Source organism: Prenolepis imparis, unplaced genomic scaffold, assembly GCF_030444845.1.
Source record: "Prenolepis imparis isolate NDT839.2.m4 unplaced genomic scaffold, iyPreImpa1.0 SCAF_11, whole genome shotgun sequence".
NCBI lineage: Eukaryota > Metazoa > Arthropoda > Insecta > Hymenoptera > Formicidae > Prenolepis > Prenolepis imparis.
Genome location: NW_028141169.1, coordinates 10062039 through 10078026, shown reverse-complemented (window position 1 = coordinate 10078026; position 15988 = coordinate 10062039). Strand labels below are relative to the sequence as shown.

Genomic DNA, 15988 nt, shown 5'->3' with positions numbered 1-15988 from the left:
ATTGTAATTGCGATAATTATCGGTCGCGTTAAATCAACGTCATCGCGTCTTTTCATTCGCGGACGCGTAATTTCGTCTAACGCGAAAATTCAAAGAGCGGACGATAAATTCTTTCTAGCGACAAGGTTTTTGAACGCGGAAAAATCTCTGATCTTTTCTAATAAGAAGATACTGGTTTTCATTTATGCTTAACTCAGATAAGAGAGAAAAGTTTAACGTATACATACAGCTTATTTTCTTTATATCAGTGGAAATAACTGTGTATTATATAAAGAAATGGAAAATTATCATCAACACACGCGTGATATTCGTTTTATCATCTTTTATCTTTTTTAATTACCGTAATGTGTAGAGACAATGTCGATGTGAGTTGAGCGATTTTAATTCGCCCCGTTATTCCGATCGTTTTCATCGCAATTATTTCGGCAAGAGCCGAGAGAATTAAGGCAGAAATAAAAAAAACGAGAGGAAGTACATCGAGAGAGAGAGCGCGCGAAATGAAATTGCGGGCCCGATTAATGACGCAATAAAATCGCGCAAGCGGCGTCGACGTGCGAGTACGTAGGTATACCCGGACATAATTGGCAAAGTAATCGATTTATAGTTATTAACGCAATAACGGTAACATTTGCGGCCGTTTGCATATTCATGACAAAAGGAGAGGAGAAGTCGGCCGCCGCCTCGTTGCTATATTGCTCTGTCGCTCTGCATCGGAATGCCGCGACGATCGCACTTGGATGCAAAACGCGTGTGTCCCTTAGACCGCGTTAATGAAAAACGACGCCGTTTACGCGTCGTAAAAATTTGATGGCCTCCCCGCGAAACGGGGGCGCGACGCTTATAACGGCGATGCAAATTTAACGCAAACATCAATTACTCCCGTATGACACCGCACGCATACATTATACCGCACTTGATATGCAAACAGTAATTTTTTCACAGATCGTTACTCATCGTTAAAATAGTGAAATTATTACTCGTTAGAGTTATTAATCGTAAATTTTTCGGTTAAATCAGGATTCATGTGTCACTGGAATTTTCCTTCTCTCCCTCTCATTGCATTACGCGTAACTTTATTTATCGCAAAAGTTCCTTCTCATCAAAAGACACATTTTTTTTTTTTCCTTTTCAAGTCGTTAATTGTTATTTGTATTTTACAACGATACAGAAATCGCGCGACTAATCGTCGAAATGTTCGCGAGCCGGATTCTTTGACTAATGGATTCTGCGAAAGTATCGTGACATAATTGGCGAGACATTTTTCTCTAAAGGACGGGATAGGGAAGGTCTCCCGTTTGTGCGAGATGTTTCGAAACATGTGTATAGCCGTCACATATGTGACGAAACACATGCGTGTCCGTCATGCCCCAGCAGCGGCTACCGCCTCGAAGAAGTCCCCCCGACTTCGGAGGGGCCCCGTCGACGAAACAGCTGTCCCCGTCTTTCTCTCTTGCTATCTCACCATGGGGTCCCTGCCGCGACGAGTAGTTAGAAATACGCGCGAGATACACGGAAGCAAATCACCTAACAAGGAAATTCAGGATTGTGCTTCTATTTATGTCATACTAGCAGGCGGATAGAAATTAATTTATTCTTGCAAAAAAATTATCTTGAAACAAATATCAATATACATCAAAGTATACAAAATATATAAGCAGTTCTAAGTAGTATAACAAAGGAAATTAAAATGTCGATAATACCAGGAAAAGAAAGAGATAATTAAAAAAATGTATATTCCTTATTTTTACAAAGGCTAAAGCATTAATTTGCTAATTAAATTTTAAAATAATAATATGTTATAAAAATTATAAAATAATAATATGTATTAATAATAATATTTTAATATTTTAAACTCGACTAATATTTTAGACAGTTATCAGCTGATTCGTCAAAAAATACTCGATTAACAATTTTTGACAGAAATCAGTTGATAACTGTCAAAAATATTGGCCGAGTTTAAAGTATTATAACATAATATTTACAACATATTACTATTTTAATTTTTATAACATATTATTGCAAAATTTACTTAGCAAATTTTCGCTTTAATAATAATTTTTGACAGAAATCAGCTGATTAAAGCGTTAATTTACTAATTAAATTTTAAGATAATACGTTAAAAATATTAAAATAGCAATGTGTTGTAAATAATATATTATAATACTTTATCTCCTCGATTTATATTTTTCGATAGAAACCAGCTGATAACTCAAAAATATTAAGCGGCGACCTAATGTCGATTTTTAATATTTAAAGGCTAGCCAAAAATTCATCGCTGGTAAATTTTGCTAAATAGTAACTAGTAAATAGTACACTATTTGAAGAATATTTTGATACCAAGCAAATACCAGCGTACAAATTCTTTTATTTAATATACATAATATAAGTATGCACCGCATAGTGTCCGCGGCGATCTAGTGTCGATTTTTAATATTTAAAGGCTAGCCAAAAATTTATCGCTTGTTTTTTTTAATAGAATATTGTTTGCAAATAATTTTTTGTATTATACAATGTGCTATCAAAATATAAAAAATCGATACTTTGTAGCAGCGGACATTATGCGGCGCATACTTATATTAGGTATATTAAATAAATGAATTTGTACGCTGGTATCTGCTTAGTATAAAAATATTCTGAAAACAATGTACTATCGAAATATTTAAGCGATGAATTTTTGGCTAGTCTTTAAATATTAAAATATTGATACTTTATAGCCGCGGACACTATGAGGCGTATACTTATATTATGTATATTAAATAAAAGAATTTGTACGCTGGTGTCTGCTTGATATAAAAATATTCTGCAAACAATGTACTATCGAAATATTCAAGCGATGAATTTTTGGCTAGTCTTTAAATATTAAAATATCGATACTTTATAGCCGCGGACACTATGAGGCGTATACTTATATTATGTATATTAAATAAAAGAATTTGTACGCTGGTGTCTGCTTGATATAAAAATATTCTGCAAACAATGTACTATCGAAATATTCAAGCGATGAATTTTTGGCTAGTCTTTAAATATTATAATATTAAAAAATATTAAAAAATCGATACTTTAATGTACTATCGAAATATACAAGTGATGAATTTTTGGCTTCTCTTAATATATAATTAATCTACCTAATATAAGAATGCGCCTCATAGTATCCGCCGCTATAAAGTATCGATATTTTAATATTTAAATATCGATAACAAAATTTTTTTATTTGATATTCATATTATAAGCACGCGCCTCATGCTGAGCGCGGCAAACTAGTATCGGTTTTTAATATTTAAAGAGCAGCCAAAAATTAATCTACTGCACATTTATATAGTACATTGTTTGCAGAATATTTTTATACGAAGCACAGATACCAGCGTACAAATTTTTTTATTTGATATATTATACATAATATAAGCATACGCCGCCTGTTGAGCGCGGCGAATTACTATCGGTTTTTATTATTTAAAGAGCAGCCAAAAATTAATCTATTGCACATTTGTATAATACATTGTTTGCAGAATATTTTTATACGAAGCAGATATCAGCGTACAAATTTTTTTATTTGATATGCATAATATAAGCATGCGCCGCATGCTGCGCGCGGCGAACTAGTATCGGTTTTTAATATTTAAAGAGCAGCCAAAAATTTATCTATTGCACATTTGTATAGTACATTGTTTGCAGAATATTTTTATACGAAGCAGATACCAGCGTACAAATTTTTTTATTTGATATGCATAATATAAGCATGCGCCGCATGCTGAGCGCGGCGAATTAATTAGTGTCGGTTTTTATTATTTAAAGAGCAGCCAAAAATTAATCTATTGCACATTTGTATAATACATTGTTTGCAGAATATTTTTATACGAAGCAGATATCAGCGTACAAATTTTTTTATTTGATATGCATAATATAAGCATGCGCCGCATGCTGCGCGCGGCGAACTAGTATCGGTTTTTAATATTTAAAGAGCAGCCAAAAATTTATCTATTGCACATTTGTATAGTACATTGTTTGCAGAATATTTTTATACGAAGCAAAGACCAGCGGGTGTGTGAAGTTGGCACCCCTATGTTTTGCTATCATAGTTCTGTTAAGAGTTTTTCAGTTATTTAGAACCATAGGAAGAGTTCTTGATAATTTTTAGAAATAGTTCCGGTCATTATGATAACGAAAGTCAGTTTCAAAAAATAGGGATGCCAACTTCACATTTTTTTACATATCGAGTTTCAATAGTTTTGAGCAGAGTTTTAAGTTTCTTTTAAATAGTTATATAGTTCCTGATTATTTTTTGAAAGAGTTCTGCAATTTTTAGATAAAAAAACGTATCTTCGATATTGAAAGTATGTTTTTTTATCTCTATAAAAATTGCAAAACTCTTTAAAAAAATAATCAGGAACTATGTAACTATTAAACAATTTAAATTTACTCACCTCACGGTTGCTCCTTTGTTGCCCGATGCCTCCACGGGCCTCCTTCTCGTACAAGTTTCGAAACACTTGCACTCGCGTTACTTTTTTTCGTTCGCGACGCGCGGCGACGCCCGGGTTTTAGCAATCGCAATCTTCGACGCGTTTCGGTAAAACGCGAGACTCGCGAGAGCTTATTCGCGCGCGAATAAAACCGAAGCTCCATTTTCGCGTCGCCGCTTTCTCCAAGATCCACTTTTCGCAGGGGTTTATCGAACGAAGATGTTGAAGAGAGCGACTTCGCCGCGACGCACTCAAGTCGCCCAAGGATGCAGCGAGACGAACATTATTGAGCGAGATCAATTTCACGTGTGCGATCGCGATTACGATGTCGGTACGTGCGACGCGATCGGATTTATACGATAATTAACCGCCAAAGACGCTAATTAATACACTCGTCCTTTCGCGGACCGGCGAGAAGCGCGCGACCATTGATCACGAACAATCAAAGAAGATCACTGGAGGTGGAGCTAGACTGGCACTGCCAGATTCGAAACGCGCAACGATACGTCGCGCCGAGTCGTAGTGGTGGGGCATTGTAGGGGTCGCTACGCAACGTACGTGCGAGGTTCAACGAATCACGTCGCGACTACATATACCCCCACCAGATCGTAGTGATGGGGGTATGTAGTCGCGACGTGATTCGCTGAATCTGGCACGTACGTTGCGTAGCGACCCCTAAATGCCCCACCACTACAACTTGTCGCGACGTGTCGTTGGTCATTGCACGTTCCGAACCTGGCACCACTACGACCTGGTGGGGGTATGTAGTCGCGACGTGATTCGCTGAATCTCGCACGTACGTTGCGTAGCGACCCCTAAATGCCCCACCACTACAACTTGTCGCGACGTGTCGTTGGTCGTTGCGCGTTCCGAACCTGGCACCACTACGACCTGGTGGGGGTATGTAGTCGCGACGTGATTCGCTGAATCTGGCACGTACGTTGCGTAGCGACCCCTACAATGCCCCACCATTACAACTTGTCGCGACGTGTCGTTGGTCGTTGCGCGTTCCTAACCTGGCAGTGCCAGTCTAGCTTAGCTCCACCTCCAGTGCTCTTCTTCGGTTGTTCGTGATCAATGGTCGCGCGCTTCTTGCCGGTCCGCGAAAGGACGAGTGTATTAATTAGCGTCTTTGGCGGTTAATTATCGTATAAATCCGATCGCGTCGCACGTACCGACATCGTAATCGCGATCGCACACGTGAAATTGATCTCGTCGATCGTGAATCGCGCTCAATGTTCGTCTCGCTGCATCCTTGGGCGACTTGAGTGCGTCGCGGCGAAGTCGCTCTCTTCAACATCTTCGTTCGACAAGCCCCTGCGAAAAGTGGGTCTTGGAGAAAGCGGCGACGCGAAAATGGAGCTTCGGTTTTATTCGCGCGCGAATAAGTTCTCGCGAGTCTCGCGTTTCACCGAAACGCGTCGAAGATTGTGATAGCTAAAACTCGGGCGTCGCCGCGCGTCGCGAACGAAAAAAAGTAACGCTAGTGCAAGTGTTTCGAAACTTCTACGAGGAGGCCCGGGGAGGCATCGGGCAACAAAGAAGCAACCGTGAGGTGAGTAAATTTAAATTGTTTAATAGTTACATAGTTGAGACAATATATCTTGTAATAAATAAAAAGACATGTATATCATTACACAGATTGAATGTTTTTTAAATGAGAAGAGAAAAAGAAAGAGATAAGTGAAAAATTAATTAGGGCAAAACTCGTTATAAAATAATTGGTACTAAAATGCTTTGCAAGCGTAGCGAAAATTAATTTTCCGCATGCAAAATGCAATTGCGGCTTTTTGCTTTAATGTCTTATTTTTCGTCCGGTTTCAGTGCGATGCGAGTCCTGCTGTCGAAACTTCCACGGCCCTGGATCGTCGACGAGAAGAAGGATGACGGTTATACGGCACTTCATTTGGCTGCTCTCAACAATCATGTGGAAGTCGCCGAACAACTGGCACGCGCCGGAAAAGCTGATCTGGACCTGCAGAACGTGAACCTGCAAACCGCTCTGCATCTGGCTGTCGAACGACAACACACGCAGATTGTCCGGGTGCGTTTACTTCTGTTTTGACTGCAACTTCGGCTTTTGGAGTAATCGTGAAAATCTCATATTTAATAATAATTAATTTTCTAACAATGATTAATTTTCTAATAATTTTTAAAAAGAAATAATTTTTTTATGGATCGGTATCTAATAATAGGATAATCAAAATTCCTTCTTTGAAGAAGAGTCAACTAATTTGCGATATGATTTGTCCGATCATAGTTATTAGTTCGCGAAGGTGCGAATCTGAACGTCGCCGATAAGGACGGGGATACGCCTTTGCACGAGGCTCTTCGACATCACACGCTGTCACAACTGCGACAGCTGCAGGACGTGCAGGACGTCGGACGACTATTGATGGGTCTAGGCACTCAGGGCCAGGACAAGAAGAGCAGTTCCTTCATCGCGTGCTTCCTGGCGGCGCATGGCGCCGACCTGGAGCTGAAGAACAAGAAGGGCCAGACACCCTTGGACCTTTGTCCGGATCCCAATCTCTGCAAAACCCTAACTACCTGCCACAAGGACAAGGAGTCGTTAGTATCCGAGCGCGTCCACTCCCTGATCTTTTTAACCTCTTAATTCGTTTTATAAACAAAAAATATTATTTAATATTATATAATTATTTAAAAATATTATTTTAATATTATTAAGTTTAATCGAGTCCTTTTTTAAAACCTTGTCTTATATAATAATCAATTACCGGCATTTAAATACGACAGAGAATTCTTTCTTTTGCAAATTTAATTTAAAATAATATATAAGAGCAAAGGATTTAATTGCAAAAGATCAAACGCAAACTCGACATACTTTCTGCAAATTCGATTAAATTAGATGTTCCAGGTACAGTTTCTTGTACAATTATTTCATACACCTCTGTATCTCTAAGTATAATGTTCACTAAGCTAAGACTTTTCTTTCTTCCAGACATGATATCGAGATCATCACCCCATCGGCAGCGATCGACGAGTGTCTCGTGTGTTCTGATGGCAAACGAGAAACGCTGTTCAGCCCGTGTGGACACGTGGCTTGTTGCAACGCCTGTGCACCGAGAGTGAAGAAATGTCTACTTTGTCGTGAAAACGTTCTTTCCCGAGTAAAAGTAAGATATTGCTGACACTATTACACTCTTCTATATTGTTACACATTACTATCCGTAACTTGCGCCGTTGACATCATATTCTCTAACAGTGATCGTTATTTTAGTTGATGTGTGATTTTTTAATTTTATCTCATTATTTTTAATAATATAATTATAAGTTTTTTTATTCTCGATGATTTGTGGAAAAATCCGAATTTATTTTTATATACCAATTCTACATATTTTACGCGAAGCTAGATGCATCTTTTTTTAAATAATTAATTTAAATCAAGATCTTTTACAATGTCAATAACATTTTAATCGTATTATAAATTACGCTCTTTTCATCGATGTAATTTAATATCCCGCCGTGTTAACTTCTCTTTACGTAGGAGTAATAATAGTTGACCGGATAGTTGCATTCTATCCTGGAATAGATCTCGAAATTCTAGGCGCGTTTCGTTCACGCCTTCGCGTAATAATGGACATTTGTTCCCAGATCGAAGAATGCGTGGTGTGTTCGGATCGCAAGGCGGGCATGCTGTTCCGTCCGTGCGGACACATGTGCGCCTGCGAGGGCTGCGCGGCCCTGATGAAGAAGTGCGTGCAATGCCGAGCCCAGATAGAGCACATGGTACCGCTCTCGGTTTGCTGCGGCGGCGGAGGTGATATCACTTACGTAAAAGACTGCAACGCCTCAGGTATAACGTCCACTTTGCATAGGACGCTTGATATCTCGCCTCGACCTATCTAATCGCACTAAATAAATCAAACTGTTGCCATGTAGAACGTAGTAGCGATTAGATAGCTCACCTCGATCTATCTAGTCGCTCTGAACATACAGATCCGAGATTGAATTAGAGATTAAAGCTCGTCTTTAAAATATAATAGTCAAGATGACGTTTTGTCTAGTCTTAAAATTAACATACGTATTTCTTTATATTTCCAACTAGTTGACGACATTTTATAATTCAAATTGTTCGACACCTATGTTACATAATATTGTTAATTGCTCTTTTTAATTAAAACATTTAGTTTTGCGTTGATATAATACATTATTATACATCGCGAATAAAAATATGAGTTAATGATTAAGAGCATCGTCTATCTTTCGTGAACTTTCTGTTTTAAAAAATTGATTGTTGCATTAGAAACGATATCTGAAGTCAATGCAGATCCCGAGGAGGAGCCGACGCCCACGAATAACACCATGGCTGGGGAAGCTCTCTTAATGAACAACGGCAGCCGAGATACTTCCCACAGCGACATACAAAAACTACAGCAGCAATTGCAGGACATCAAGGAACAGGTACGTGTCCTCTCTGCGTCTCGCTTCGTTATACACCGTTTTAATGAAACGAATAATTTCGTTTGTGCCGAAGGAAGAAGTCCGCACACCGTGCAATTTCTCTGTACAATTACCATTTGCTCTCGAAGAACTAGAATATACATCCTCTCGAAAATTCTAAGTCCTTTTTGTAGCACAATAACTTAAATCTATCATTCTGTTTAGTTTTCACGTATATTTTTCCAATTACGAGAAAGAGTTACAAAGTTATATTAATTAGAAAGATTTACTTTTCACTTTTCACTTGACTTCAAGGAGACTCAAAAAAATTTTTTTAAATACTTAACATTACAAAAATATGATAAAAAACATGTACAATTATATTTTCGTTAAAAAAAATATCGGTTTTAATTACAAGAATCCTTAAGAAAGAAGTTTGAATGAAATAAAATAAAATAATGTGTTCATATTAGAGGAGATAGGATTTAGATGGAAATGTCGGAGACGATAAGTCACTAAAGTTCGATTATTTTATTGTTGCAGACTATGTGTCCGGTTTGCCTGGATCGTCTAAAAAACATGATCTTCCTGTGCGGACACGGCACCTGCCAAATGTGCGGCGATCGTATGTCGGAGTGTCCAATATGTCGCAAGGCGGTCGACAAGCGCATTCTGCTCTACTAAAAATAAAAAGACTGTCACCGATCGGATTGCGCGCTGGAATTTTCCGAGGGCGATTATATGGTAGACGAATTATATAATCTACGATTATCCGCGACATTTTTCGCGAGGAAAATTGATTAATTTCTTCTTGACGTTTATTTTTGACAACAAGATTATATCGAGCCGAATCGACAAAACAATATTGGTTTAAAAAGACATGATCCAGTTGCATAAAACTGAAAAACAATATATATGCTAAATAATAATTTTTGCGCTCGCAATTATTCATAAAATATAATTTGATTGATGAACGAGCTCGATAACAATATATAGCGCGCGTACGCACACTTATATTATTTAATATTCATATCTGTAGTAAAAGAAAAACTTGTTGCATGATAAATGATATATTATGCTGTTAAAGTTGTGTTTCATATATGTAGCCGTATGGTTATATTAAAACACGAATGTAACATATTTCCAGTATGTTTTCTACAGAGCTTTTTATTTATCATTTACTAGCATTGTTTCTCTGCCTAAATAAAAACTAAAAAAAAATTCAGTAAGATATAAAAGAGTTCTTCCAAATATTGATTAATACGTAAGACTAATGTCTTTACATCCATCGCGAATAATATTCCCATGTTTGAGATTGTTATAATCAATAAATAAAAAATATCACATTTATGCATTATTTTATCTTTTGATGTAAAAAATATAAATTGTATGAGGCTTATGATTAAAATCATTGTTCATTAAAATATTACAATTTCCTGATATGTGATATGTTATCTATATATTACGTAAATCGGTAGAGAAATGTTTTTGGTGCAATGCAGTAATGGATCTACACTAGTAGGATAACAAAGCTTTTTTTCATTAATTTTTTTAATTTAAAAATTTATTATTTATTTTTTAAAGTAACAATTATGATGATAACCGACATAAAATTTATATTGATTATATTTATGGCTAAGTGTCTTTTATATTAACTTTATTATTAATAAATAAACACATTATAAATTTATAAATCAAACGTTATTAAGGATCCGCCAAAAATACTCTTGAAAATGTGGATCATTACTGATACAAATTTTGTTGCACAACTATTATTATCATTATGTATTAATTATGAAGTAGCAATGTGTATTTATGTGTCATTATTAATTTTATAAAGACGCGATTATCTATTATATTTTCTTTTTTATGACAATTTTAATTATGCATTAATTGTGCATTTTAGTTATGCATTTCTTGTATATATTTCATATCATGGTAGTTTTTTTTTTTTTTTGTTTACATCTCTTCCGAGTTTGAATAATGAAAAAGTGGACATTTTATTATATTTGTGATTTCAAAATTTATATTCAATTATTTGCAGATTAACTCACAGTCTTGAAAATTGCTCTTAATGCTTATATTCACGTATCAAATATATGAAATAAACAGATACATAATAAAATAAGATTATTCAGACTCGCAGATCATTCCTGTTCCATTTCATATTTTAATACTATCTTGACTTTTATTTAGATATTAACATACATTATTAGTATGTCGAATTATATATATATCATAAATAAAAATGTGACAATCTAAGTTATATCGCAAATATGTTTGATAGAACAAAATAATATTGCATTATTAATTATTTTAATGTATTCCACCCAATGAAATAAAGGAATTTTGTAAACTTGCCATACAAATTTTCTTATTAAATATCGCACGATAAATTTGTAACTTGTAATAAATAATAATTACTCTGGCTGAAAATGAATATAAGAGACGATAAATATACGAAAAATTATTTATTTTCTTCGAGAATTTAAATTTCATGTACATATAGCCACATTTATATATATGTATATTGATAACTGAATGTACAGATTTCTGTTCATTTGTTTGCGCGAGTTGAATAAGATACAGTTCGAAATCTACAAAGAAAATATCGAATTTACACGCGCGCGATATGAACATCCATTCCAGTCTCGTACCATTAGCTATCCCTAAATGTGAAGACTGCACTGCGTCTTCTGTTAAAAGGTCTCACGTATTTTTCGTGAACGATTCGTATAAAAGACTATCTCACGCATTCGCGCAACACATTCGCAGCGCTAACGGCACTTATGTCGTAAAAATTAGACCGAATGCAGTGACGAGTCGTCATGGAGACCATCTCGTGAAGGAAAATGATCCAGTACGAAACACGTAATAAAAGTATTCGATTACAAAGAGACAAAAAAAGATGTGCATCGTATATGGATATAGCGAACATGCTTCCGTTTTCACGTATATATACGAAGGGTAATTGCTAAATAATTTACTATGACCAGGCGCTGGGGTAATGTGCGTAAAGCCTACATCTCGATAATATTATTATATTAAATATTTTAATTACATTAATTTAATAACTTTCTAGTTGTTCTCTGTCTGATATTTAGTGAAACACAACACTCGAGATTGTCGCAGAGTTGTGCGATAAATTATAATTTTATTTTTTCTTTTTTTCTTTTTTTAAATATCCCTCTTTTATGATTTAATCAGGTTAAATTACTAATGATTGATTAGAGCTAAATTTTACTTCTTCATGACCTATCTTACCATTATGTTCGTTCATTATATTTCCATGTCACGCAGTAGATACGCGATCTATCTTTGCAATAAATAGAATACAAGAATCTCAATTTTCAATTCTTGTTTTAATTCTATCCGATGGCAACATAAAACTGTCATTCAACAATAGGTCGCGAAGAAAAAGCGCGTTATCTTTAACATTCAGATGACGAGTTTAAATTGGGTGGGGAAATTTTCTTGGTCCGAGTGAGACGATCTAATTCCGCCGCTGCGTCATTGCACATCGTCGCCTTATCCACAGGTGAAGCCTCTGAAATACGAAATATTCTTTTTAGAGTATAGAATATTTTTGGAAATATTCTTCCTTACGAAAAAAAGAAAATTTATTAATTACGTACCAAGTTTCAAGGGACTCGTTCCTACGTTGCCTGGTGTCCCTGGTGATCCAGGCTGCACTCCAGTCTTCTTATAAAGGAGAGAATTGAAGAAATTAGCTAAGACACCTTCTCCAGACGGTGTCGCGCCGGTACCCTTAGGATCCAGCTTCTTGTTTGGCGATGCCACCTATTCGCAAAAATATTAGTTTCCATCCATTTTTGAAGCATATTATCATATTCTTAATTCACAGATCATACCACATAGATTAGAACATGCTTTCAAATGTTAACTGCAATAACCCTACGAGATGATTGCTGGAATTGAAATTACATGGACTGTTAAACAATAACACACTGTACAGTAAACTATTGGGAAGTCTTGTACATGATTTATCAACATCCTCTACCGACAAGGATTAAATTATTGCATGTTAAATGAAACAAATGATTTGATCGGATATGCTATGATGTCGCTGCATTAATATATTGCTATGTTATCATTCCATTTAACGAATTCATTAGATACATTAAGCAATATGGGTCTTCTAGGCACAGATTTGTAATACATGACAAATAAAAATACATCTGATTTCAACATTGAATGAATTGTCTATATGGATAAACGAAACAGCTATGCAAGTATAATTATACTGCATAATGAACGAAACAATTGGCACAAACATATATTAAATTATGGAATCAATGATTTTATAATGGATGTCGTGACGAATTAGATTAATGGATCACTCGCATAATTTGTAAGTGCCATGAGAAAATTAGTAACGATGCTATGGTACCTTTGATTTGACACGCAACATGAAGAGCATGCTCTATTTATAAATGGTATAACCTGTATAATTGGTCCAGGGCTTGCCTGATTCCGAGTCGTTGGAGACCGAGTGGGATCTTTCAAGCCGGATAGAGCAGCTTGCTGCCGCGCGAGAAAAGCTTGCTCTTCTTCCGCTTGAACCTCCATTTCTCTGGCGACACACTAAACCAATGATGTTAATAAATCAAATATTGGATTACACACATTTGTATTACATTCAAAACGGTTGTATGTATTAGAGAAACAACGATAACATACTTTCCGATTTATTGCTGGCTGTGCAATAACATCGCGATAATAATCATTCGCCTTCATGGATTGCAAATTCTCGTGTAGAATACTAATCTTTTTCATGTTATCCCAACCAGCAGGTCTGCAACGCCCACATTGATGTATATATATATAAGTATAAAAGGAAGTCTTATCGAAAATGTAAGAATGTCCTTACATAAGTACTGCGTCCTTCTCAACAACCAATGCCGGTGTCCTAAACGGTAAAGAATATATCCTATGCGTAAGATATTTATACAGCAGATCACAGTTTTTGTCCTCTTTCGCCGATGTATAGAAGAGGCCTGCACCGTATTGCAAACAAAACCGCCTGATCCACTGCTGCATAAAGTCGAAGTGTTCATCTCTATATAAAAATAAATTATATAAAATTATAATATTTGTACTAATGATTTACATTGCACCGCGAATTCTTCAATCAATACTCACTTGTAATCCTGTTCTTTTTCAAGAGTGGACATATAATCGGTTTTCGTTATGACCACGACGACGTCTAGGCCCAAATTGGTTGTAAGTACTCCCTCCGGCAAAGGTAAGCTGTCAGCGGTGTCATCATCCAAATTACGACTAGTACGTCGCAGAGGACTTCCAGGATCTAATTCGTCTCCAGGTTCTGTATAATCTTGCCATTTTTTAATATCTAACAAAATAAAATTGTGCATAACAATATTACACATACATAAATACATACATACATATATATAGATATAATTAGAATCAATTTTCTATAAAAATGCACATTGTATCTTGTCTATTTTAAATTAAAGAAACTTGAGAATTGAAACAAAGAATATAACAATAATCAAAGCAATGAGCAATATTTGTGTTAACATTGAAACAATAGCACAATATTATTTATTATACATTTATTGTGTTTTATTCTACTTACTAAGCTGCCTGTATCGTTGCCTAGTATCATTATCTAATGGTAATTTATCAATATGATCGCCTAATAATGCTGCCCATGACTGAAGCTGATCGAGAATGGCCCACGGTGTAGTCATAGCAGCGACTAACATAACGAGTGTATGCGGAAACCTCTCTTTGTTCAGAGCAAATCTCAACAGATTTGCATGACCCGGATCTCCATCCAGAACCCATACAGACAGCCTTGTGTGATCTGCAAGGAAATTATATATCGCGAAATTATACATCTGTTAAAATATCCTCTTAAATTAAGAATTACAGTATGTTAATTTTGCACCAACCGTCTCGATAATCATCTCTCACATCGATATATGCAAATTCCAGTCCGGAACCTTTCTTTGGATCCTCTACACCTTGTAGTTTAGCTATAAGTGTAGTTTTCCCACTCTCATTGTCACCTAAAAAAAGATATACAAAATATATGAAATATGATACCATAAATATCTCCTCATTTACAATAATTATCACAGTAAAAATATCATATATTGCACTTGTTAATAGTAATATTCACAAGAAAAACTGAAATATATTTTTCTATACTCTTATTAGTATGTCTACGCAAATAAAATAAAGAATGCACATATCACTGTAATATAACCTGTCAGTATGCTATGACCAAGTATCACGTGTATGAAAAAATTACAATGAAAAATCCGATTTATCTTGGATTGCTAATTAGCATAAATACGACGATATAGTATTTTTTTTTTACTATCGATGACACACGCGTCAGGCAGCGGGGGCGATACTTAATATGCGTGCTACATCGGTCTACGGTCGATCGGGTCCGATTGATCTCCTTACCTAGAACGAGGACGTTTTTGTTCGATGGTAGCTTGTTGTTGCCGCTGTTTTGCACCTCCGCCAGGATAGACGACCTGCGAAACATAAGAGTAACATCGCGTCAAGAGGTGAAATTAGATACGCGGAGGAAAAGACTGAATTTTTCTCACGCAACAATAGGATGTGTCATGCGAAGCGGAAGATTATCTCGCGAGATATAAGACGAGCCTCGATTCGCGAGGACATTTCGATAACACGGATAACCGAACATCGCGACACGTACCACAAGTTATCCTTATTCTCGATGTCCTCTTTCTTCTTCGCCTGAAAGCCATTGCTCTGCAACATCTTATCAACCGTCGTCGCTGCCATTGTCATCCATTTGACAGGAATAAGGATATCGATTGCGGGCGCGCGGGTGTGGTGGAAGTACAGAGTCGATTATATCGCAATTCGATTTCGATTCATCGCTATCGAATATATCGAGCTCGGTCGAGATTACCGAGACATTCATTCAATCAATGGATCCTTTCTTTAAAAAACGCATGCCGATTCTCGAATGTATCGCAGTCCACTCGAATGTATCGAAGTCATCTCGAAAGTTTCGAAGTGTATTGTTGCCTCTTTTCCGCAATGCTGATTGGCTCTCTGTCGATTTGCGTTGTGTGTTATATTCGTAG

At 36.2% G+C, this 15988-nt stretch overlaps 2 protein-coding genes across 3 annotated transcripts in view; one reads left to right on the top strand and one right to left on the bottom strand.

Annotated features, from left to right (window-relative positions):
• Mib1 (E3 ubiquitin-protein ligase mind bomb 1) overlaps positions 1-11213 on the top strand; it is a 369810-nt gene extending 358597 nt beyond the window's left edge. The window contains exons 10-15 of the mRNA XM_083049146.1: positions 6285-6504; positions 6721-7031; positions 7423-7597; positions 8076-8277; positions 8728-8885; positions 9408-11213. Of these exons, the coding sequence (XP_082905272.1) occupies positions 6285-6504; positions 6721-7031; positions 7423-7597; positions 8076-8277; positions 8728-8885; positions 9408-9548 (1207 nt within the window). The 3' untranslated portion in view covers positions 9549-11213. The remainder of the gene's footprint in view (positions 1-6284; positions 6505-6720; positions 7032-7422; positions 7598-8075; positions 8278-8727; positions 8886-9407) is intronic.
• A 107-nt stretch (positions 11214-11320) lies between these two features.
• On the bottom strand, positions 11321-15725 carry Dlic (dynein light intermediate chain). 2 transcript variants are annotated; one of them, XM_083049147.1, is made up of 10 exons: positions 15592-15725; positions 15330-15403; positions 14807-14923; positions 14488-14718; positions 14028-14238; positions 13756-13944; positions 13566-13680; positions 13353-13469; positions 12500-12665; positions 11321-12411 (listed from the first exon to the last, which is right to left on the bottom strand). In XM_083049147.1, the coding sequence occupies exons 1-10, from the start codon at positions 15684-15686 to the stop codon at positions 12296-12298; spliced, it is 1431 nt and encodes a 476-aa protein (XP_082905273.1). In that variant the 5' UTR covers positions 15687-15725; the 3' UTR covers positions 11321-12295. The 2 variants fall into 2 exon arrangements, with proteins under 2 accessions (XP_082905273.1, XP_082905274.1); XM_083049148.1 differs by having other exon boundaries at positions 13329-13469; positions 15592-15703.
• Between the last annotated feature and the right edge of the window lie 263 nt (positions 15726-15988).